At 37.6% G+C, this 23,003-nt stretch overlaps 1 protein-coding gene across 4 annotated transcripts; it reads left to right on the forward strand.

Moving 5' to 3' along the window:
- The first annotated feature begins 1,298 nt into the window (after positions 1-1,298).
- On the forward strand, positions 1,299-22,446 carry LOC128866566 (regucalcin-like). Of its 4 annotated transcripts, none has more exons than XM_054107402.1 (4): positions 1,299-1,407; positions 5,037-5,644; positions 5,720-5,840; positions 7,689-8,093. In XM_054107402.1, exons 2-4 carry the CDS (start codon positions 5,062-5,064, stop codon positions 7,879-7,881), a joined length of 897 nt encoding a protein of 298 aa, XP_053963377.1. In that variant the 5' UTR covers positions 1,299-1,407; positions 5,037-5,061; the 3' UTR covers positions 7,882-8,093. The 4 variants fall into 4 exon arrangements, with proteins under 4 accessions (XP_053963377.1, XP_053963374.1, XP_053963378.1 ...); XM_054107399.1 differs by lacking the exons at positions 5,037-5,644; positions 5,720-5,840; positions 7,689-8,093 and adding exons at positions 15,768-16,374; positions 16,444-16,570; positions 22,031-22,446 and having other exon boundaries at positions 1,312-1,407; XM_054107403.1 differs by lacking the exons at positions 5,037-5,644; positions 5,720-5,840; positions 7,689-8,093 and adding exons at positions 15,768-16,374; positions 16,450-16,570; positions 22,031-22,446 and having other exon boundaries at positions 1,312-1,407.
- The last annotated feature ends 557 nt before the right edge of the window (positions 22,447-23,003 follow it).

Consider the following 23,003-nt stretch of genomic DNA (forward strand, 5'->3'; position numbering starts at 1 on the left):
ATAGGCATCGCGACGCATTTTCTATTGCACTCAAAATGAGTTGACTACTAAATGTTTGTTCATAAACTCCGTTCAATTAGGCACAAATAAATACTGCAATAAGCAATAGGAATCTTAATCTGATCCTAATTTATAATACATTCTAAATTTATAATACATTTTAAATTTATGAATCATTTTTGTTTCTAGTGTTGCTACCGAGGTATCTTGAATAGAAATAGTTAGTATTTACCGTTTGTGGGCATATTTTCATACCAGATTAAAGCTTTCATTATTATTTTGATTGAATCCACCTACACATCTTGAAAGTAAATTTTCATTACTGAGATCTTCGTAAGTAAGCTTTTAAAAGATCAGGAGGTAAGGGAGAATAGTCGTGAGTATAAGTAGCAAGCTCTCTTCTTGCTTGCTTGTACATACTTATATAAAGGGTGGTTAAATTTCAAGGGCCGATGTTGAATGTGAACTATACCTAAACGTCAACGACACCGTTGAACTTCTTTCTTTGGGGTTATTTGAAAGGTGAAGGTGTACGTCGATAAGTCAGCCACAATTCAAGAGCTAAAAAATGATATAATTCGGCACATTGACTTCATAGAACCTCAATTATGCCTCAGCGTCATCGAAAATTTCGACCATCGGATGGAGGTGTGCCGCCGAGGCCGCGGCGGCTATTTGGCCAATATTTTGTTCCATACGTAATTGAGCCATACCAGTATTATCATAATAAAGAGAAATGATAATAACTTTGTTGTAAATTTTATTCAAAATCAATACCGGCCCTTAAAACTTAACCACACTTTATATTAAAATGTGACTAAAAAAGCTCACATTAAAATAGCTACAATAAAATCTCGTAAACAATTTTGGACGCGACGATTTTTGGACTTTTGGGTGTGACATGATAATTGGATCAATTTTTTGGAGTTAAGTTGTTAGAAAATAAGGGATATCTAAATCCTCGAACTAATTGCGAAATCTCGGTATTTTAATCCCGATATCATAAAAATCAAAAAATTTACAACCACAACTTTTGTTTGTCACTCGACAAATTACTTGAGAAAATTATCCATTATCACCACCAAAAATTCCCAGATTTCATGATCAAAATGTCTACATGCCAGTGCAAAAATAAAAATCAAAAATGCGCCCATTGAAAACCCCGTTACTTATTTAGTCTACACGTATGTATGTATGTACTCGAATACAACTTTTGCGAATATTATTATAAGAGCACAAAAGCTAAGCTCAAGTTTCGTTATCGCAGAGCGCGATAAGCTGTTCCTTCAAACTGTCTATAAATAAACGATACAGCAGCACAAAGCAGCTCAGACAAGCCGGTGATTGGAAGCGCGCATTTAAGCAGAGTAGTGGACAATTGAACAAAAGGTGCATAAAATACAAAAGGTAATCGGGTTTCTTAAAAGAATTTTGAATAATTGCTTCAAAGAAATGTTGTTGTAAATGAACAAAAAAAAAATTAAATAAATAAATAAATAAAGCTAAAAAATGCATGCACTTTAGAGCCTGCATTCCAAAACTACTAAATCAATTATTTATAGTAGAAACACGAAAAACTAGTTTTTGCGCTGAAGCGAAAAAATATGTGAAAAAGTGCTTTCCTTTGCTACTTTTGGATGCCTAACAAAAAAAAAGTGTATTTTCAATTAATACTAAACTGGCGGTGGGATGGCAGTAATTTTTGTGTTATATTAAATTAAGAAAAAATATATGTTGGCGGTGATGCATTAGAAGTGTTCACAAAAAGTCTAAGTACTGAATATTTATTATAATTTTCCACCTTTTCTAATTCTTCTTCATTGAGAAAACACCAAAATTGCATTTTTATGCACAAAGGCATTGTAATTTTGTTGACCTAAAAGTTATATGGAGCAGCATAAAGGATCGAGATAGATGTGGAGGTATATGTATGCCCACATAACAATAGTGCAAGAGCCCTGAGTCTTTATGGGCCACCTCTGTGGCTTAAGGTCGTTGAAAGGGGCCATGTTATATAAGACTGGACAGGAGTTCGAGTAGATCTGGGATCGGTCTTACCGTATCATCCCAATTCACTGTGACGGGGTCCACTGAGGTCCACTAGTCTCGTGAGGTTCTGTGAGCGCCAACTTTCTTGGCCCGGAGCCAGTTCTGTCACTCCTTTCTGCAGCCATCAAAGCTACGGTTAGAGCAAACGGGTTACTCTAACACACAAGCGAGCTTGGCAGGCTGAGAGAGGCTGCAGATGGACAAAACTGATGTTACCTGTCATGCCCGAGCGACTCTCGCAGTAGTTGCTCCTGTCTCAGTAAGCAGAGGGGACTGTAGGCGGCAGGTTGGACTGATGACGGACCACTTTCAATGGGTAAAGCATATGGAAAAGGTGGGCATCTCAGACAGTGGACTCTGCCCAGCATGTGGAGAGGAGGATTTCTTCGGAGGTCGAGTAGATTTAAAGAAGGGTGTAAACAATGGAAGTGAACAGAGAGAAAATTTGCTAGATTTTATAATTTTTCTTTGATAAAGGTGAAAGGGGAAAATGCAAGCTCGGCCGCTGAAATTGTGAATTGTGAATGGTGTTTAGGGTGCCGATACTGTACCAGTGCCAATAAGTGAAATTTTGTTTTCGTCGATTCCGTTCCAACATTTTTTATATTAAAGAAAATGTCGATAAAATCACAGAAATACTCGAAGTTGTCTAGCAAGTTAGTAGTCGTAGCATCGCCCAGACTCTAAAGATCGTCCACAAAACAATTTTAAACCATTTACACAAAGCTGGATCCAAGGAGAAGCGTGATGTTTGGATTTCACACCAATTAATACCAAAAAATATAACAGATCAAAGCCATCTGCGAAGCCCCAGCCAAACGGCACATAGGACAATATTGTGCGAAAACAATCGTGGACAAAGCATCGTGATGAAGCAAGTCAACGGCTGGGAAGGTTCAACTGTGTATTTGGTAGGACTCGAAAATGAATCATTTATTATGAGTTGCTTCCGTATGGCCAAACATTAAATTCAGATTTCCTGTGTCAACAATTAGACCATTTGAAGCTAGCGAATGGCCAGAATTGATCAACAGAAGAGGTCACCAAAAACTCCGGGAGCTTGGTTGGAAAGTTTAAATGCATCCAGCATATAGTCCGGACTTGGTACCGCGCGATTGCCACTTTTTTCTCTTATTGCAAAGCTTCCTGAGTGATAAGATGTTGGTATCAGGAGAAGATTGTGAGAATCGATTACTAGAGCTTTTCGGCAATAAGCACCAAGACTTCTATGAGAGGCGCATCAGAGTCTGTAACGTTTGCTCACTAGTAGGTGGGTAGGTAGAAGTGGCAGTCGGTCTTTAAACCTACTCATTAGTAAGTGTATACTTGGAGACAATAGCTCACACTAACAAAGCTATCAATCAAAATGATGAAGTGATATAGAAACAAGTCAAACCAGATTATAAATGCACTTTGTTCAAATACCTCTAGTGGGCCCATTCAATTTTAATAGAGCTTTTTATTGATTACATTTATTTTGAATATCAGTCTAATCAATTAATGAAAATAAAAAGATCATCTAAGTGGCAGCTGTCAAAGTAAATTATTTAAATTGTTAATATAAATTTTTAATATAATTCAGGTTTTAATTGCACTTTTCTCCATAGGCAAATGCATACCTCGGTTCGAAATCAATGGAATTGTTTGCTTTTTTGTTTAGTCACCTAATGCATATTAATATGCATATTAATAAATATTTGCTTTAAAATTAATTTTTATTTTTTTACTTTCTAATTCTAAATCATTCGTAAGTAGGGTTGCCACGCGTTTCAAATTTGTTGTATAGTAATTACGTCTAGTAACTTAATAAAAAGATTAAGAAAGATTCACAATAATGGCTTCCAAGAAACAATATTGCAGAAAGCTTGACGGTAAACATATTTTTAATAGAGTTGCCACCTCTCCCGAAAAATAAAATTAACTTTTATCTAAATTAAATCAAATATTACAAAAACGGTATCAATTAAAAAGTATTTCTTATTTTTTTACTTTTTAATTCAGAATTATTCGAAAGTAGGGTTGCCACGCGTTTCAAACTTGTTATATAGTAATTATGTCTAGTAACTAAACAAAAAGAATAAGAAAGATTTACAATAATGGCTTCAAAGAAACAAATTTGCAGAAAGCCTTACGGCAAACATGTTTTAATAGAGTTGCCAACTATCCTGGAAAATAAAATAGATTATTATCTAAATTAAATCAAATATTACAAAACCGGTATCAATTAAAAAACATTTTTTACTAGTAATTTTTTATAGAGTTGCCACCTCTCCCGGAAACTAAAACTAATTATTATCTAAATTAAATCAAATATTACAAAACTGGTATCAATTAAAAAATATTTTTTACTTTTTAATTGAGAATTATTCGTAAGTAGGGTTGCCACGCTTTTAAAATTTATCATTCCATTATGTCGAGTAACTAAAGAAAAATATTACGAAAATGTACAACAATGGTACCGAAGAAGCAAGCCTGCGGAAAACTTTAATAGAAACATGTTTTGGAATAGAGCTGCCAACTATTCCAGAAACTGAATTCAATAAATATGTAAGTTAAATTAGATAAAACAAAACTTTATCAACGGAGATGCATTTCCGACTTTTCAATTCAGAATTATTTGTAAGTAGGGTTGCCACATTTGTCAAATTTATTATTTAATAATCTCTATAAACTAAACAAAAATATTAAGAAGTAAAGCTTGAAAAAGCAAGCTTGCAGAAAACTAATATATACCTATTTTGAATAGAGTTGCCACCTATAGCCACCGAGAGTTTTAGGTTAGACATTTTCTGTTCCAATCTTTTGAAAGGTGGCAACCTTTGTAAAAAATATGGGTAAGCCATCTCAATGCCGCTGTCAGGGATGCTTTGATTTAAGCGAATTTTATAGTAGAGTTGCCAACTCTTGCAAAATGCTTCTATAGTCTGCACAAAATACAAAAGCTATTTCAAAAGAAAGATTAAAAAGAAAAACTTTAACTATTACAGGTTGTCATCTTTTTTCTAAATCAAGATGTCCTACAAAATCGAACAGTTACCCAACTCCTATGGCTTGCTTGGTGAAGGACCTCATTGGGATATTGAAACACAGAGTCTGTACTTTGTAGACATCGACAATGCCAAACTCTTTCGCTATTCTCACCAACAGAATAAAACCTATAGTGCAATAATTGAGGGTGAAAAATTCGCCTCCTTCATTATACCCGTCGAAGGAGAAAGTGGTAAATTCGCTGTGGGTTGTGCGCGCCGTGTCGTGGTTGTTGCTTGGGATGGTGTATCACCCATTGCCACGGTGGCACGTGTTGCCTATGAAGTGCAACCGGGTGAAGAATTTTCGAAGAATCGTATAAATGATGGAAAAGCTGATCCACGTGGACGCCTCTTTGCTGGTACTCTGTGTGTTGAGGAACTGATGTCGAGGCGTGATGGTGAACTTTATAGATTTGAGAAGGGCAAGCCCATTGCAGTGGTTAAGACGAACATTGGCCTTTCAAATGGCTTAGCATGGAATGAGAAAACAAATAAGATGTATTACATTGATACCAGCGATCTCGAGGTGAAAGAATATGACTATGATTTTGATACGGGCGCGGCAAGTGAGTATTAAAACTATTCCATGTATTCTTAACACATTTGTAATATGCTTGTACTTGTAATATTCATATGTGTAGGTAATCCGATTGTGGTCTTCAAGCATCCCAAACATTGGCCTGATGGCATGACAATTGACTCTGAGGGCAACATTTATATTGCCACATTTACGGGACAAACTGTGTATAAGGTCAATCCAAGGTGAGTGAGTAGCAATTAAGCAAGTAAGGCAGTTAATGAAGAAACGTATAACTAAGGCACGAAGTGCCACGAAAAGTACTAGCCAAGTTTCCGATAAACTTAGTCACCGAAAACTTAGGTGCTGGAACTAACGATAATAAGACAACGATACAATAACCAGCTTTAAGAATGGGACATTTGGGATAAAGAATAAGAAAGATGGAGGGAAAAACTGCAATCAGTCGCAGGGGATGCCCTTGTATTGCATTCGAAGGTTGATCTTCTAGGGTCATACAAGCTCAGGGATGACTATCGCTTTTTTCAAGCTCTGATTTATGCAAATCCTTCATAAGAGGATGCCTCTTGCCAACTAGTGGTACATATAGTAGGTGTGTGTAGGCAATTGACTATTATACTTATCTCACGATGGGTAAAACTTAATTATATCTACCCTGTTGTATGGCACAAAAGCAAGGAAAAACCGGAAAGTTTTTCAGTGCTATATTTTGATAAATATGTAGAGATCTTTTCGCGGTGCGGAAGGCGAATGATGAGCTTTACAGAAGCTGGTGACAGAAGCAGAAAGCGAAGGCATCGACTGTTTCCTCTTACTGTTTTTTTTCTTCGAACCAATTAGTACGGGAAAGAAAATACTGGTCTTTTATGCTGAACTCAGTCTTCAAAGTACTCCCCATTAACTGCAATGTACTTATGCCTGCTCTTAATCCAGCTCTCGAATCATTACTGGAACACTATTTATGGGATAGCCATCAGCGCCGTCAACGAATTTTCCATTACTTGCTTTCGGTTGTTTAAACCCATTCCCCGTAGAGCTTTTCTGACTTTGATCGAGTCAGGAAAGAATCGCAGAAATTTTCATGTCATTTCCATGTCAGCTGAATTCGATGGCTGTGGATGGTAAATTGACGAATAATGACGGCTATGCGACGTTGCGTTATCATGGTGCAAAATCCACGAGTTGTTGCCCCAAACTTCTTTCGTTTTTGGTGAATTACTTCACGTAAACGCCAATATTTTATTGGATTATTGTTAACAATTAGTGCTTTAATAATTTAATGACCGCAAGCAGCGGATGCCAACTATGACTCAAAAAATATTGAAAACTATCTAACTAACTATAAACTTTAACTATTAAAGAATTTTTGAATAAAATGTGTGTGTAGCTTTTTCAAAGATATTCGTATGTGTGTATGTAAAAATGTATTTTTTTTTGTGAGTTAGGCAACAATTTTGTTTTTTTTTCGTGTTCCTTGTTGACTCCACTCGGGAGCATAGGGCTTCGACAAGGCTCAGTCTTGCCTTAACAAAACCAACCAACCAAACCTATTTTGATTTCTGACAGGGTAATCAACTACCACCTACCGCTACCAGTCCTAAGTAGTGGGAATGCCCATCTGTTGTTGCTTAGGAACAACGCCTTCTTAGTGCTTGGAACGACATCTGTGTTTCACATTTTTCTGGCAGAAGGATCGCACAGATGGTTGGGGACTTCGCTAAATTTTGGTGTGTCTGCGCTATTACCGCGGTCACCCGCTTCCTCTTGCTGATTGAATTTATTTTTTTTTTTTTTTTTAAAGAGTAAAGGTAGGTAAATTTGGAAAAGTGTTTTGGCCATGCTTTACTCGAGATTCGGACCCATAACCGCTTGGGATGGCAGGCTAGTGCATTTGCGCTAGACGACCGGGGCCGCTAGCAACAATATCTGATCGATTTATTTTTTAATATTTTACTTGTTTTTGGTACTAATTTCTTACTAGTTTTAAGTTTTTTTTCCTTTCATTTCGTGATTCATTTTTTAATAATTTTAAGATTTTCTATTTATTTATTTATTTCCTTATTTTTCTTCAGCACTCGTGAAATTCTTTTGGAAATTAAGTTGCCCACCAAGCAAGTGACTTCCGTGGCCTTTGGCGGACCTAATCTGGATATTTTATTTGTGACTTCTTCGGGATTATTCGATGAACCAGCGCCAGCCGGAGTTACCTTCATGGTGACTGGTTTGGGAGTTAAGGGACTGCCAATGTCGAAAGTGCGAATTTAAATCGAGCCGCATTCATATTTATGAGAAAGTGCATACCAAAACCTAATTTCAATAATGGAATGGTTTTGCTCTGAAGGCGATTATAATTTGAAACAAAATTTGTGATTTTTAATTAGAAATTTCTGTTTTTCTTGTAAATGCCCTAAGCACATATTTTTATTAGTAGATAGTTGTAGAATTTTAATATTAAAAGTGAATGGAATTTGTTTTAAATTAATAGCTAAACAACAAATAAAAGAAAATTTGAAACAAAAAGAAAATATTTTTTAAATTTTTTTAATTCATTTTACTAATCCAATCAAAACGAAATAAAATTTCGAATAAACTAATTATTTACTAAGTTTTTCCCTTTCGATAATAAAAAACTATGGAAAGAAATTATCCAAATAAGGCGCATTTGTCTGCTAAATACAAACTAAGAACATTTAAAAAATAATGCCAAATTGCAGTGCTAAATTATGAGTGACCGCCAAAGTAGAGATTTCGCTGCTGTTGCTTGGTTTGGTCAAAGAAAAGTTTACGCCTTGATTCAATTTAGATGAAATGTAGAGGTCGCCATTAAAAGTAAGGCAGTTTGCTAGGTTTATATGGCGAATAAAATATTCAAGTTTTTTTTTAACTATATTTTGAGGATTGGTTGGTTTGGAGTGGTGATTCATTTGGGATCCAACTAGCGCATCCGCATTTGTTGCCACATCCTCGTTACCAACTTGAAGAGCTCAGTGCGGAAAGAAATGGCTTTTAATCGGCAATTTGGTCTCACTGAAACATTCTCTGTAGGGAAGAGTATTGAATATAGAAGATTAGACTAGCTTTTGTTAGTGAGCAGTCCGATTTGTTTGCTATTTGCAATTAATAATCCGGCACATGCCCGAACGGCCGCGCTTGTAACCAAAATTCCATGGCACAGATGTTACTTCTTGTTTTAATTTTTTTAAGACTAAGGTTTCTGAGCTGTTTTATTTATCATAAGAAAGTATATAAGACACCTGGCATACCAAACAGCTTAGGCATCTAAAGAATCTAAACAACAAATTTTCCAAACTGTATAAAAGGTCTGGAGACCCAATGCATTACTCAAAATTTCAATGCCATTTAAAGGAATTTAACAGTTTGAACAAGTTCCTATATAGAAATTACATCATGAATTTCGAAAACAATACTATTTCGGATTCGAAGGTCTTTTGGCAATTAATCAAACTAAAACAGTCTTGCTCAACGGTGCCAAACAATGTTTTTTATAATAGTAAATCTGCAAATGCTGCCATAGAATCTGCCAATTTATTTGCTTACTTTTTTTTCTCTAATTTTGAACCCGACTTAGTCTTCGATTCTAAATAGTTTGCCCTCTAATTGTTTTTCACTTCTTAATTTTGGGACATTGTGCCTATCTGTTACTGTTTGCCTACTGTGGGCAAAAAGTAAGGTGAATTTGGTTGTAAAATTAAAAATCTTTATTTATTCTTGTAAATCAATTTCATCCCCTTCAAAATAATCCCCTTTCGATGAAATACACTTATGCCAACGATTTTTCCAATCCCCGAAACATGCCAAATAGTCCATTTCCGGTATAGCCATCAGCATCTTCTTCGATTCAGCTTTTATCTCCTCAATCGACTCGAAACGCGTTCCCCGGAGTGGTCTCTTGAGTTTTGGGAATAGCCAGAAGTCACACGGAGCCAAATCAGGCGAATACGGTGGTTGCGGAACGATATGCGTGGAATTTTTGGCGAAATGGTCACGAAGAACGAGTGCAGTGTGAGACGATGCATTATCGTGATGCAAAAACCAAGAGTTGTTGGCCCATAATTCTGGTCTTTTTAGACGAATTGCTTCACGTAAACGACGCATAACGCTCAAATAATATTCCTTATTAACAGTTTGGCCAGGTGGAAGGAATTCATAGTGCACCACACCACGAAATTCGAAAAAAACTGTCATCATGACCTTTATTTTTGAACAACTTTGACGTGCTCTTTTCGGTCTGTCCTCGCCTTTAGCACGATATTCGCTTGATTGGTCGGTTGTTTCAGGGTCGTAAGCATAAATCCAAGTCTCATCTCCCGTAATGATGCATTTGAGCTTGTCCTGATAGTCTGAAAGCATTGTTTCACACACATCAACGCGACGACTTTTTTCCAAGAAATTGAGAGTTTTCGGTACCAAACGAGATTTGACTTTTCGTAGGCCCAAATGGTCTTTCAAAATGGTTTTCACAGATCCTTCTGATAAACACAAGCGTAAATATATTACTGATAATGACATTCACATGAAAGTTGGCCCAGATGTTATTAACAGTGCTGCCAACTCATGAAAAAAAGCTAGAGCGAAATTTTAATCCCTTACTTTTTGCCCACAGTATACATACCTATGTATGCACTCGTATACAACTTTTGCGAATATTCTTATAAGAGCATAAAAGCTAAGCTCAAGTTTCGCTGCCGCAAAACGCGATAAGCTGTTCTTTCAAACTGCCTATAAATAAACGATACAGGCAGAAAGCAGCTCAGACAAGCCGGTGATTTGAAGCGCAAATTTAAGCAGAGTAGTGGACAATTGAATTAAAGGAGCATAAAATAAAAAAAGGTAATCGAGTTTCTTAAAAGAATTTTGAATAATTATTGCTTCAAAAAAATGTTGTTGTAAATGAACAAAAAAAAAATTAAATAAATAAATAAATAAAGCTAAAAAATAAATGCACGTTAGAGCCTGCATTCCAAAACTACTAAATCAATTATTTATAGTAGAAACACGAAAGACCTGATTTTGCGTTGAAGCGAAAAAATATGTGAAAAAGTGCTTTCAGTTGCTACAAAAAAAAGTGTATTTTCAATTAATATTAAACTGGCGGTGGGGTGGCAGTAATTTTTGTGTTACATTAAACTAAAAAAAAAAAAAACAAAATATGTTGGCAGTTACGCATTAGAAGTGTTCACAAAAAGTCTAAGTGCTGAATATTTATTATAAATTTTCCACCTTTTCTAATTCTTCCACCTACGAATTTACGAAAATTTTCAAAAAAAAAAAACTAAAAATATGATATTTCGGTTAAAACTAATGCATTTCTTATTGATATTATTATTAGTTGCGTCGGCTTTGGGCGCATAGTGTCGAAGCAAATGTTTGCCGCCAATTTTGTCTACTTATCACTTTCGTCGTTATTTGAGCCCATGCGAGATATTAGTCAATTTCTTAAAATTCTTCATTAAGGCTACGTCGCCAAGATTCTCTTGGGTGTCCCCTGTGGCGCATTTCTAGTGGGTTCCAGTTCAGAACCATGATACTAATGTCGACCGACTGTTGGCTTGCGCAGTGTATGGCCAATCCATTTCCATTTTCGTTGTCGAACTTTAATGTTTACTGGCTTTTGTATGCTTTGATCAAGAAGTTTTTCATTTGCGGGGTCACCAGATAAGACATCGGTTCACAAATAGTTGCAACTTCCGCGTCGCAGGGTATAAACATTAACCACATTTCACATTCACACAGTAGGACGGATAAAAAATTTGAGCTTCGTGTGCCTTGTCAGCGGTTTGGAAAAGCAGATCTTTTTAAGGTGGTTCTTTTGAGCGAAGTTGTTGACGTTTATATATACATATATATTTTCCTATAGTTCCTAGATGAAACATAGGGCCTCAATAAACAAGTTATAATTTCGTTGGTTAGAGCTACATGGTTAATTTGGTCCAGGAGCGACCTGCTCTATCCGCCTCCGCCTTGGCTGTTCTCCTGCACCTACGGCTTTCTTGGGGATTCCAGTCTAGCGCTGTTCTTGCGATATCATCCAGTGGTTTGCGCAATGTGTGTCCGATCCCTTTCCACTTGCAATGCATAATTTCTATGTGAATTGGTCTTTGCCCAGTAGCCGCCCAAAGAACATCGTTGCTTATAATATCAGACCAGAATATTCGATTGTGATATGCTTGTTGTTAAGTTCCACGTTTCACATCCATACAGAACAACCGACCTCCCGTTTGCATCAAATATTTTCAGTTGTGTGTGCCTGGAGATGTGAATTGATCTCCATACCTTATCTATCATGCCAAATGCAACTCGTCGTCCCTTAGATATTCGGTTGCGTATGTCAGTTGCTGATCCGCCGTTTTTTGAGTTTATGCTCCCAAGGTAGCAAAATTCATCTACATCTTCAAGCGGCGTGTCGGCAATTTGAAGGGCTTGCGTTTCGTTGGTGTTAATCCGCATTACTTTGGCCTTTGCTATGTTAATTTTTATACCTATTTGTGCTACTGCATGGCATACCGCTTGTAGTTCAGCTGATGCATCTGAGTATTCGTGCGATAGTAAAAAAATGTCGTCCGCATAGTCTATGTCTTCAAGCCGGCCACATAAGCCCCAGGAATGCCCCTGCTGACCGCACACGTTTGTCGCATTGCTAGGTCCAGGACTAGATTGAACAAGAGTAGAGATAATACACATCCCTGCATAAGACCGGCTTGAACTTCGATACTACAACTTAGAAGATTTTTTAACGCGACATGAAGCGCCTGAGTACAATTCTTTTATGATGGTAACAATTTTCTCTGGCACTCCTTTGCATTCAAGAGCTTTCCAGTTTGCTTCATGGTTGAGAGTGTCGAACGCTTTCTCGAAGTCGTTGAAGCAGAGGTAAAGAGGCGAGCGCCACTCAACCGATTGCTCTACGATCACTCTCAAGGAGTTTACATGGTCGACGCAAGAGCGGTGGCGACGAAAGCTTGCTTGTGTTTTACGTAGTAACTGACAGCCCTGACAGCAATGAGTTGGATAGCTTTTTGTGAATTACTTTGTTCACCATGCTTAGCAACGTGATTCTTCGTAAATTTTTGCACTCAGATGCGTTGCATTTCTTCGGGAGAAGGGTGACTCAGTTGGTATTCTTTCAGAGTTTCAAATGTTTTTCAATAAGGGCAGAAGGATCCGAGCGCTTATCTTGGGGTCAGCTTTTATTAGTTCTGGGTTGATGTTATCGGACCCGGGAGCTTTGCAGTTTTTGGAGACTTTATCGCATTTATTATCTCGCTCTCATCCGGGCATGTTGACGCTTTGAGTTCTCCATAAATTGTGAACCTGTTTTGGAGCAAAATGTGGATTTTCATGGATTTAGTTTTCCTTTAGTTTGGCTTGGAAGCTTAAGTCGTTAAGTTTGCTCTGCATGTGACCACCATGCCGTGATAAGAGAGCGATGACATCGCTGTATTCAAGGTTGTCTAGATGTGCAAAATTATATGATACAAATGATAAACCCAAGAGAGGAAATACGACGGAAAAAGTAGGCGGTGCTACACTAGCTTTTGAGTAAATGGGAGTATTTCGATAACGACTTAATAAAACTCGCCCTAATCTCGTGCGAGTATTGCTCCTCACCACATTTAGATCCGATTTAAATATTATTGAGATCAGATAAAACTCCGCGCAAAAGCAGCCTTTGTTGCGCGCATGACTTCCAGCACAACATGAACAAAAAAAATTTGTCTAAGAAGAAATGAAGCCATCTGTGTTTTTCTACACTGCCATTAAATTTAGCACAAGCCAGTTATTTTTTACCAATTTTAACTTACGCACAAGAAAACTATTTCTAAGCGCTTGCTTTAAACTAAGCAAATACATTTTTTACTGCCTACTCCCCTGATCCAATAATATCGTGAAATTTTTGTAAAAAGTTCAGCCATTTTCAGCTGCTTTTTAAACCTTTTTTTGGTTGTTTAAAGGATTTTTAGAGGGAGATACTTTGAAAAGGGAAAAGATTTTGATATTGTTGTTGTTCTTTATGAAGAGGCTTATCAAATCCCTGCCTAGTTCGATTAGATGCATTATGGCGGCAGATCCAAGAAATTAACTGTTTCGGCGCCATCGCACCAAAGATTAAGTTGGGTGAAGGGGTCAAATTAGAGAATGGTTAGTGTCATGCAAGATGATTTCACAAGCTCAACATTGAGTATTTCGAGTATATCGATTGGTCTGCGATTCTGGCATTAATCGAACGATAGTTTGTGAAGATGGTTCTGGGCTCTCGATGATCGAGATCTGATGATGATCTGTCTAGTCTTTTTACTTCTTCAATCTATGAAGTTTTGAGTTGCTCGATTGGTTATTGTAAAGTGTCTCCTTCTTCAGGCCAGCAGACCAGAGTGGTCCATAATTCATAGTAGCTTTGCCAAAGACCTTATAGCTGAATTAAGCACCTAATCATTCTTTTACAAATGTAAAGACGACCCGTTAGATTAAGATCCATGAGCTCTCCAGCCATGAGAATCGACGTATATGTACGTTAGCCGATTGAAAGCTGGACCCTCATATACACAATTAAACACAGCTTCATCATCTTCTCGGCACATTTGGCTTAACCACTTACCAAAATTCTGTTGAGGTGCTCGTTGTAGCGAATGAACGCAGCGAATCAAGTTTGTCCAATACCAGCGGCCAAGTTTAGATCGGCGACTGTGTGGACATCCAGAAATCAGCTTGAGTACTGTGATAAAAATTAGCGTACCTAACCCATCCGTATACAAAAGAATGTCATCAAATCGAAACTTGTCTCAACCATCAGAGTGTCAATACGTATGGTGAGAGATGACCCACCGAAATCACAGCTTTCCGAAGTTTGGGTATCAATAGTTCAGCAACAGATTTTTTGAGTGGAAATAATACAAGAAAGTGAGTTCTATTGGATAGACAAATTTCCTATTTAGCTTATGAATTCATCAGAGTTTATAGCGTCTGCTCACTAGTAGGTGGGTAGCTAGAAGTCGCAGTCGGTCTTTAAACCTACTAATTAGTAACTGGGGCTAATTTGTGTATACTTGGAGACAATAGCTCATTAAAAAAACACTAACAAAGCTGCCAATCAAGATGATGAGGTGATATATATTAGAAACAAGTCAAATCAGATCATAAAGGCATTTTGTTCAAATATCTCTTTTTAATTACGTTTATTTTGAATAGCAGTCAAATCAATTAATGAAAATGAAAAGATCATCTAAGTGGCAGCAGTCAAAGTTAATTATTTCAAATTGTTAATATAAATTTTGAATATAAACAAAAGCAAGTTTTAATTGCACTTTCCCCCATAGGCAAATGCATATTTCGGTTCGTAATCAATGGACTTGTTTGCTTTTTTGTTTATTCACCTAATGACCCAGCAAAAATGAATAATTAAAAATATGCATATTAATAAATATTTGCTTTGAAATTTACACATTAATGCACAGATGTGTGCTTATCTCATACCCACGACACCGAAGTCAACTAAATTAAAATTTAGTGCATTTATTTGGTGTGCACAAAACGAATTTATTCGAATTAACCTAATCATTTTTTTAAAGTCCATCTAAGCTAAGCTTAACTTCAAGTCTACCTGACTGAGTGAAGGCAAGTCAATTTATGTTAAGTCATGTTGTCATGATTGTGTTTTCTATGTCACCTCGATTCCTAAAATAAGTCATTTCATTTTTTATTTTTTTATGTTTTGAAATAGAGTTGCCACCTATTCCAGAAACTAAATTCAATTAATATGTAAGTTAAATTGCATATATCAAAACTGTATCAAACGAGATGTATTTCAGACTTTTCCATTCAGAATTATTTGTAAGTAGGGTTGCCACATTTTTACATTTAGTGTTTAATTATCTCTATTAATTAAACAAAAAGATTAAGAAAGAAGAGATGTGTTTTAGACTTTTCAATTCAGAATTATTTGTAGGCAGGGTTGCCACATTTTTTTACTTTATTATTTAATTATTTCTGTTAACTAAATAAAAAGATAATAATTTGATTTAAGCGAACTTTATAGCAGAGTTGCCAACTCTTACAAAACGCTTCTATAGCGTGCACAAAATACAAAAGCTATTTCAAAAGAAAGATTAAAAAAAAAGCTTTAACTATTACAGGTTGTCATCTTTTTCTAAATCGAGATGTCCTACAAAATCGAACAGTTACCCAACTCCTATGGCTTGCTTGGTGAAGGACCTCATTGGGATATTGAAACACAGAGTCTATACTTTGTAGACATCGACAATGCCAAACTCTTTCGCTATGATCACCAACAGAATAAAACCTACAGTGCAATAATTGAGGGTGAAAAATTCGCCTCCTTCATTATACCCGTCGAAGGAGAAAGCGGCAAATTCGCTGTGGGTTGTGCGCGCCGTGTCGTGGTTGTTGCTTGGGATGGTGTATCACCCATTGCCACGGTAGCACGTGTTGCCTATGAAGTGCAACCGGGTGACGAGTTTTCTAAGAATCGTATAAATGATGGAAAAGCTGATCCACGTGGACGCCTCTTTGCTGGTACTCTGTATGCTGAGGAGTTGATGGCGAAGCGTGCTGGTGAGCTTTATAGATTTGAGAAGGGCAAGCCCATTGCAATGCTTAAGTCGAACATTGGCATTTCAAATGGATTGGCATGGAATGAAAAAACAAAGAAGATGTATTACATTGATACCAGCGATTTCGAGGTCAAAGAATATGACTACGATTTTGAGACGGGCGCGGCAAGTGAGTATTAATACTATTCCATGTATTCGTAACACATTTGTAATATGCTTGTACTTGTCATACTTATAGGTATAGGTAATCCGACTGTGGTCTTCAAGCATCCCGAACATTGGCCTGATGGCATGACAATTGACTCTGAGGGCAACATTTATATTGCCACATTTACGGGACACACTGTGTATAAGGTCAATCCAAGGTGAGTGAGTAGCAGTTAAGCAAGTAAGGAAGTTAATCAAGAAACGTATAACTAAGGCACAATGTACTACGAAAAGCACTAGCCCAGTTTCCGATAAACTTGGTCACCAAAAACTCAGGTGCTGGAACTAATGATAATAAGACAATGGATACAATGACCATCTCTGTAATAAATGAGCAAGGGATGGACGTTCGAAGCGGAAACCAACTTTAAGGCTATTTGTGATAAAGAATAAGACAGATAGAGGAAAAGACTGCAATTCAGTCGCAGGGGATGCCTTTGTATTATATTCGAAGGTTGATCTTCCAGGGCCATACAAGCTCAGGGATGACTATCGCTTTTTTCAAGCTCTGATTTATGCAAATCCTTCATAAGAGGATGCCTCTTGCCAACTAGTGGCACGCAGGACTGTGTAGGCAATTGAGCATTAAATTTATCTCACGATGGGTAAAAACTTAATTATGTCTATCCTGCTGTATAGCACAAAAGCAAGAAAAAACCGTGAAGTTCTTCAGAGTTAGATTCTGATAAATATTTAGCGATCTTTTCGCGTTGCGGAAGACGAATGATGAGCTTTACAGTGTCACAAAAACACTCTTACTCTGAAAGTATTCAGTGCAATATTCGCTGGTTGCAGACGGAGAAAGCGAAGACATCCACTGCGAAGATTCTTCTCACTGTTTTTATTATACTTCGAAGCAATTAGTACGGGGAAGAATATACTAGTCTTTTTTGCTGAACTCAGTCTTAAAAGTACTCCCCATCAACTGCAATGCACTTATGCCTCCTCTTAATCCAGCTCTCGAATCAATCTTGGACAAAAATTGACGAATAATGACGGCTATGCGACGTTGCGTTATCATGGTGCAAAATCCACGAGTTGTTGTTCCAAAAATTCTTTCGTTTTTGGCGAATTGCTTCACTAATCGTCTCACGTAATGCACGAAATTACAGTTCTTCTAAAATTCGTGGTGTACATTACCATTGTAATCCATAAAAGCCATTGTAACCCAGAGCTCTCAACATGTAAATTGCTCATTGATCGAGAATTTCACAGCATTGCTGATCGGAGGTGGCGAGTGGAAACTACTTGCGTTACGACCAGACAAATCTGGCCATCCTACAATAAAAATCTCGGTTAGGTGGGGAAATCATATAAGATAATGAGCTCTAGGGCAACACAACGGACCCAACTTGCGGTTTATGTGGCACTCCGATGCGGGGTCACCCTTAAACCAACCAACCAACCCAGAGCATTACTTTCGTTTTTGACTGAAAACTACTTTGTGTTTTTTTTTGGCCTTGGTTCGTTCGGAGCTCTCCACTCACTCGCTTGATTAGTTTGACTGCATTGCGTCCTGTACTCATAAATCCACGTCTCGTCTCGAGTAATGATGCATTTGTTTAATGTTGGGTCGGATTCTGCCTTGAAAGACATGTATTTGGCGATATCAACATGCTCCCCTTTTGAATGAATTTCAAGTTCTTTGGAACCAATTTTTCAGTGACATCTCGCAAGCCCAAATCGTTAACTACAACGTCCTCAATGGATCCATATGCAATGTTTAAGTCCTCTGCGAGATTTCTGATTGTTAATTTGCGTTTATTGATCGATGCCGACGGCCTGCCACAACGTTTGTCCTCTTTGATGCACTCACGATCTCTTCTGAAGCGTTCATGCCGCTCCTAAACGGCTCTTTTCTTTGGAGTATCATTACCCACACAGTACTCCAATATCTCTAAGGTTTTTGCGCCATTGAATCTATTTGAAACGGAAAATTTAATACAAATTCGTTGCTGGAAATTCAAATCCAATTTTAAAGCTGTAAAAAACCGAAAATACGTGAAGTGGAAGATTTTTCACTGGACGGCGTAATTTTAACAAATGTCAAGCAATGGTAGTAAAACTCTGGTAGGAATATTAATCAGAGATGTGGTAACCAGAACCAGAACTCAAATCAGTTGACTTAGAGCGTTACCTGGCGTTCGCTCCGGGAGCTTTTAGATCAAGGTGGCTTGCGCAAAACTCTCATCATCATCATCAAATTAAACCCCTCAACTTATCTCAATAGACAGAACTTCTTCATTGTCTGAACTTCTTTTAAATACTTCATGTCTTCTTTTTTCTTTGGTTTTATCTTTTTAACTGGCGTCCAAATAACATCGTCTAATTAAGATCCCTTATAGATCGCCAGTACTTCTTTCGCTCTAAGTTTACCCACTCAGTAATTGTAGATTTGAAAAATGTTGTAGTCGTATAAAGATGTTTGTCGATTTAGTCTTTTTGCCAGCTCGCAGGCGACCTCACTCGCTCTTCGATCCAGGTGCCTAGGACAGCATTCTTTTCACTTTTGTTGTCAGAATGTGAACCTATTTGGGTAGATAGGAGAGACTTGGTGGCCACATGGGTATCTCAAAATATTACTTTAAATGAGCCGTTCAAGCCTTTTATGCTGGTGAAGGTAGGGTTTGTTTGCATATTTAAACATTGGGAGCCATTTACTCATTGTGATGGAAAATTTGGTGTCAGCGTTCCATATTCACTCGTCTGTGCATAGACGATTTATATACTCGTTTTTAAAATTAAGATGTGGGAAGCTGATGTTGTTGTTGTAGCAGTAACTTTGCCCTGGAAGTGTAGTGTAATCATCGGTCGTCTTCGGCTAGCTCATCTAACAGTAGGCCCAGGAAACTATCTGTTTTGACCGGTTGGGTCTGGAGGGAGAGAAGTGTTAGATGAGTGGGTTTAATGGGGCATGTGAAAAGGTGGTTAGTGTCGTGCGGGGTGACTTCACATGCCGGACATATATAGGTGTTGTATCGGGGACATCATGAGACATCCTGTCGTGGTCCTTATTGAAGTGTTTTAGCAAGTCTGAAGCTTCGTCCACTGCGAATCACTGGTTCAAGGCGACCAGACAGGCGCAGCATAGCTTAGAACTGGTCAGCCTATTGCCTTGAAAGTCGGCAGCAACATTTCTTTGTCTTTGCCCCAAGTGCTGCCGGCAAGCGACTTGAAGACCTTGCTGCGATTCTGTACTTTAGTTGCAATAGCGGTTGTATGCGCTGAGAAGGAGAGCCAGCTGTCAAAGGTGCGTTCCCATGGCAGCCGATTCTCCGATCGGAATGACTCGGGTTTTTCCCGACCAAGGGCTGTCGTTCCAGTAAACTAGCCCTGTATAGTGTACTGTGGGAATTCTGGTTCAAATTTCATACCGGAGCAAATTTCTTCAGCCCTAGAGTCGTAAATCGTTTACTTTTTCTAGACAGGTATCGATGGATTCCCATGTTATTAGTAGAGTGCTTGCATAATCATTTAGAAAAGAAGAAAATTTGTAAAAACATCTAACTCAAATAAAGAACGCCAATATTGCACTGGATTATTGTTAGCAATTAGTGCTTTAATATTTGAATATTCCGTAAGTAGCAGATACCACCTAAAACTTTTAAAATTATCTAACTAACTAAAAAACTGAAACTTTTGAAAATTTTCTAAATAAAATGTGTGAGTAGCTTTTTCAAAGATATTCACTTTATTGGTACATAAAATAAAAAAAATAGTATTTTTTTGTGAGGCAACAATTTTTTTTTGTGTTTTTTGTTTACTGCACTCGGGAACATAGGGCCTCGACAAAGCTCAGTCGTGCGTTGGTTTCGTTAATTTGCTGTTAGATTTCTGAGAGGGTAGGTAATGAGCCAGCTGCTACCAGTCCTAAGTAGTGGGAATGCCCACCTGTCGTTGCTTAGCAACAACGCCTTCTTATTGCTTGGAGCGCCATCTGTGTTTCACAATTTTCTGGCAGAAGGATCGCACAGATGGTTGTGAACTTCGCTAAACTTTGATGTGTCTGCGCTATTACCGCGGTCACCCGCTTCCTCTAGCTGAAAGATTTTTTTTTTCTTTTGTTTCAAAAAGAGGAAAGGTAGTAAATTTGGAAAAGTGCGAGCCCCGTGCTTTACGTGGGAACGGCAGGCTAGTGCATTTGCGCTAGATTATCGAGACCGCTAGCAACAATATCTGATCGATTCATTTTCAAATATTTTACTTGTTTTTGGTATTAATTTCCTACTAGTTTTAAATTATTTTTCCTTTCATTTCGTAATAAATTTTTTAATAATTTTAAGATTTTCTATTTATTTAATAGGACTATGAATAAGTTCGTGCGGTTTTTTTTCGAAATTTGAAACTTTATTGACGTAAAATGGTTACAAATTTAATATTCAAAATATTGTCCATCGCTTACTACTACTTTTTCCCATCTTTCTGGCAATTCACGGATTCCCTTTGTGAAAAATTCGGTCGGTTTTGCCGCAATCCACGAATCGATCCATTTTTTGACTTCATCGTAATTACGGAAGTGCTGGTCAGCCAGGCCATGTTGCATCGATCGGAAGAGATAGTAATCGGATGGCGCAAGGTCTGGACTATACGGCGGGTGGGGTAGGACATCCCATTTGAGCGTTTCTAAGTATGTTTTGACCACTTGTGCAACATGTGGCCGAGCATTGTCATGTTGCAAAATAACTTTGTCGTGTCTATCGGCGTATTGCGGCCGTTTTTCTCGCAGTGCTCGGCTCAAACGCATCAATTGTCGTCGGTAGACATCCCCCGTAATCGTTTCATTCGGTTTCAGTAGCTCATAATACACAACACCCAGCTGGTCCCACCAGATACACAGCATAACCTTCAGGCCATGAATATTCTGCGCCGACGTCGATGTTGAAGCATGACCAGGGTATCCATACGTTGCCCGACGTTTTGGATTGTCGTAATGGACCCACTTTTCATCGCCAGTCACAATTCGATGCAAAAAACCCTTTCTTTTGTGCCGTTGAAGCAGTTGTTCGCATGCCATAAAACGGCGTTCAACGTCTCTTGGCTTCAATTCATACGGCACCCAATGGCCTACCTTTCGGATCATTCCCATGGCTTTTAAACGTTTGGAAATGGTTGATTGATCAACTCCCAAAGTTTTTGCAACCTCTTCTTGCGTTTGAGCCGGATCTTGATCGAGCAATTCCTCCAATTCGGTATCCATGAACTTTGGCGGCGCACCCTCGCGTTCTTCGTCTTCCAAGCCAAAATCACCACTTTTAAAGCGTGCAAACCACTTCTGGCACGTTCGCTCAGATAGAGCATGCTCACCATAAACTTCCACCAAGATACGATGACTTTCGGCTGCTTTTTTCTTCATATTAAAATAATGAAGAAGAATTCCCCGCAAAAACACATTATTTGGCACGAAATTCGACATTTTCAAGTGTGGTAAAAATATTGTTGTTTACGCTTCAAATAAAAAACTTATACTGACGTTTGTGCCTTACGACAGTAGCTCTCCAATGAATGTTTGGAAATGTGGATCGATGGAATAATAATCAAGTTACGCCATCTGTTGTAAAACCGCACGAACTTATAAATAGACCTATTATTTATTTATTTATTTCCTTATTTTTCTTCAGCACTCGTGAAATTCTTTTGGAAATTAAGTTGCCCACCAAGCAAATCACTTCCGTGGCCTTTGGCGGACCTAATCTGGACATTTTATTTGTGACTTCTTCGGCATATTTCGATGAACCAGCGCCAGCCGGAGTTACCTTCATGGTGACTGGCTTGGGAGTTAAGGGACTGCCAATGTCGAAAGTGCGAATTTAAATCGAGTTGCATTCATATTTATGAGAAACCTAATTTTAGATGGAATGGTTTTGCTCTGAGGGCGATTATAATTTGAATCAAAATTTATGATTTTTAATTTTTAATTTCTTTTTTTTTTCTAAAAGCCCTAAGCACATATTTTTATTAATAGTTTCAGAATTTTAATAATAAAAGAGAAGAGAATTTATTTTAAATTATTAACTAAACAACAAATAAAAGAAAATTTGAAACAAAAACAAAATATTTTTTGAATATTTTTATTGGTTTTACCTTAATAGCCCAGCTAATCAAAACAAAATAAAATTTCTATTCTAATCGTCGAAACCAGTACTCACATGTTGAAATCGACGGAGTATGGTCTGGGTAGGCCTCCTGCAGCAATTCACGGGCTTGGGCTGTATTTTTTTTCAAATTGAAGCAGAAAAGCAAAGCTTCCCGCAAATTGCGTTTCGACGGTACGAAAGTTGACATACTCGGAGCACGAAAACACTGCGTTGTTTATACTTCAGCGAAATGACAGATACTGATAAACAAAGCCTAGGGATGAGGCTTTGTCATGAATATATATTCAGTATTGCCAACGCGATAAAGTGATAAATAGCGCCATCTGTGTGTCACCTTTAAAACTAATTCAACCTCCCAATAATAAAATAAAATAATTATTTACTAAGCTCTTCCCTTTTGATAAAAAAAATTATGGAGAGAAATTGTCCAAATAAGGCACATTTTGCGCTAAATACAAACTAAGAACATTTAAAAAAAATAATGCCAAATTGCAGT

Source organism: Anastrepha ludens, chromosome 6, assembly GCF_028408465.1.
Source record: "Anastrepha ludens isolate Willacy chromosome 6, idAnaLude1.1, whole genome shotgun sequence".
Classification (NCBI taxonomy): Eukaryota; Metazoa; Arthropoda; class Insecta; order Diptera; family Tephritidae; genus Anastrepha; species Anastrepha ludens.

Excerpts from the sequence above, each read along its gene's own strand:
- LOC128866566 (XM_054107399.1), top strand. The coding sequence starts at position 15,792 with ATGTCCTACAAAATCGAACAGTTACCCAACTCCTATGGCTTGCTTGGT. Across the intron at positions 16,375-16,443 it reads TTTTGAGACGGGCGCGGCAA|GTATAGGTAATCCGACTGTG; the intron begins GTGAGTATTAAT and ends TCATACTTATAG. Across the intron at positions 16,571-22,030 it reads GTGTATAAGGTCAATCCAAG|CACTCGTGAAATTCTTTTGG; the intron begins GTGAGTGAGTAG and ends ATTTTTCTTCAG.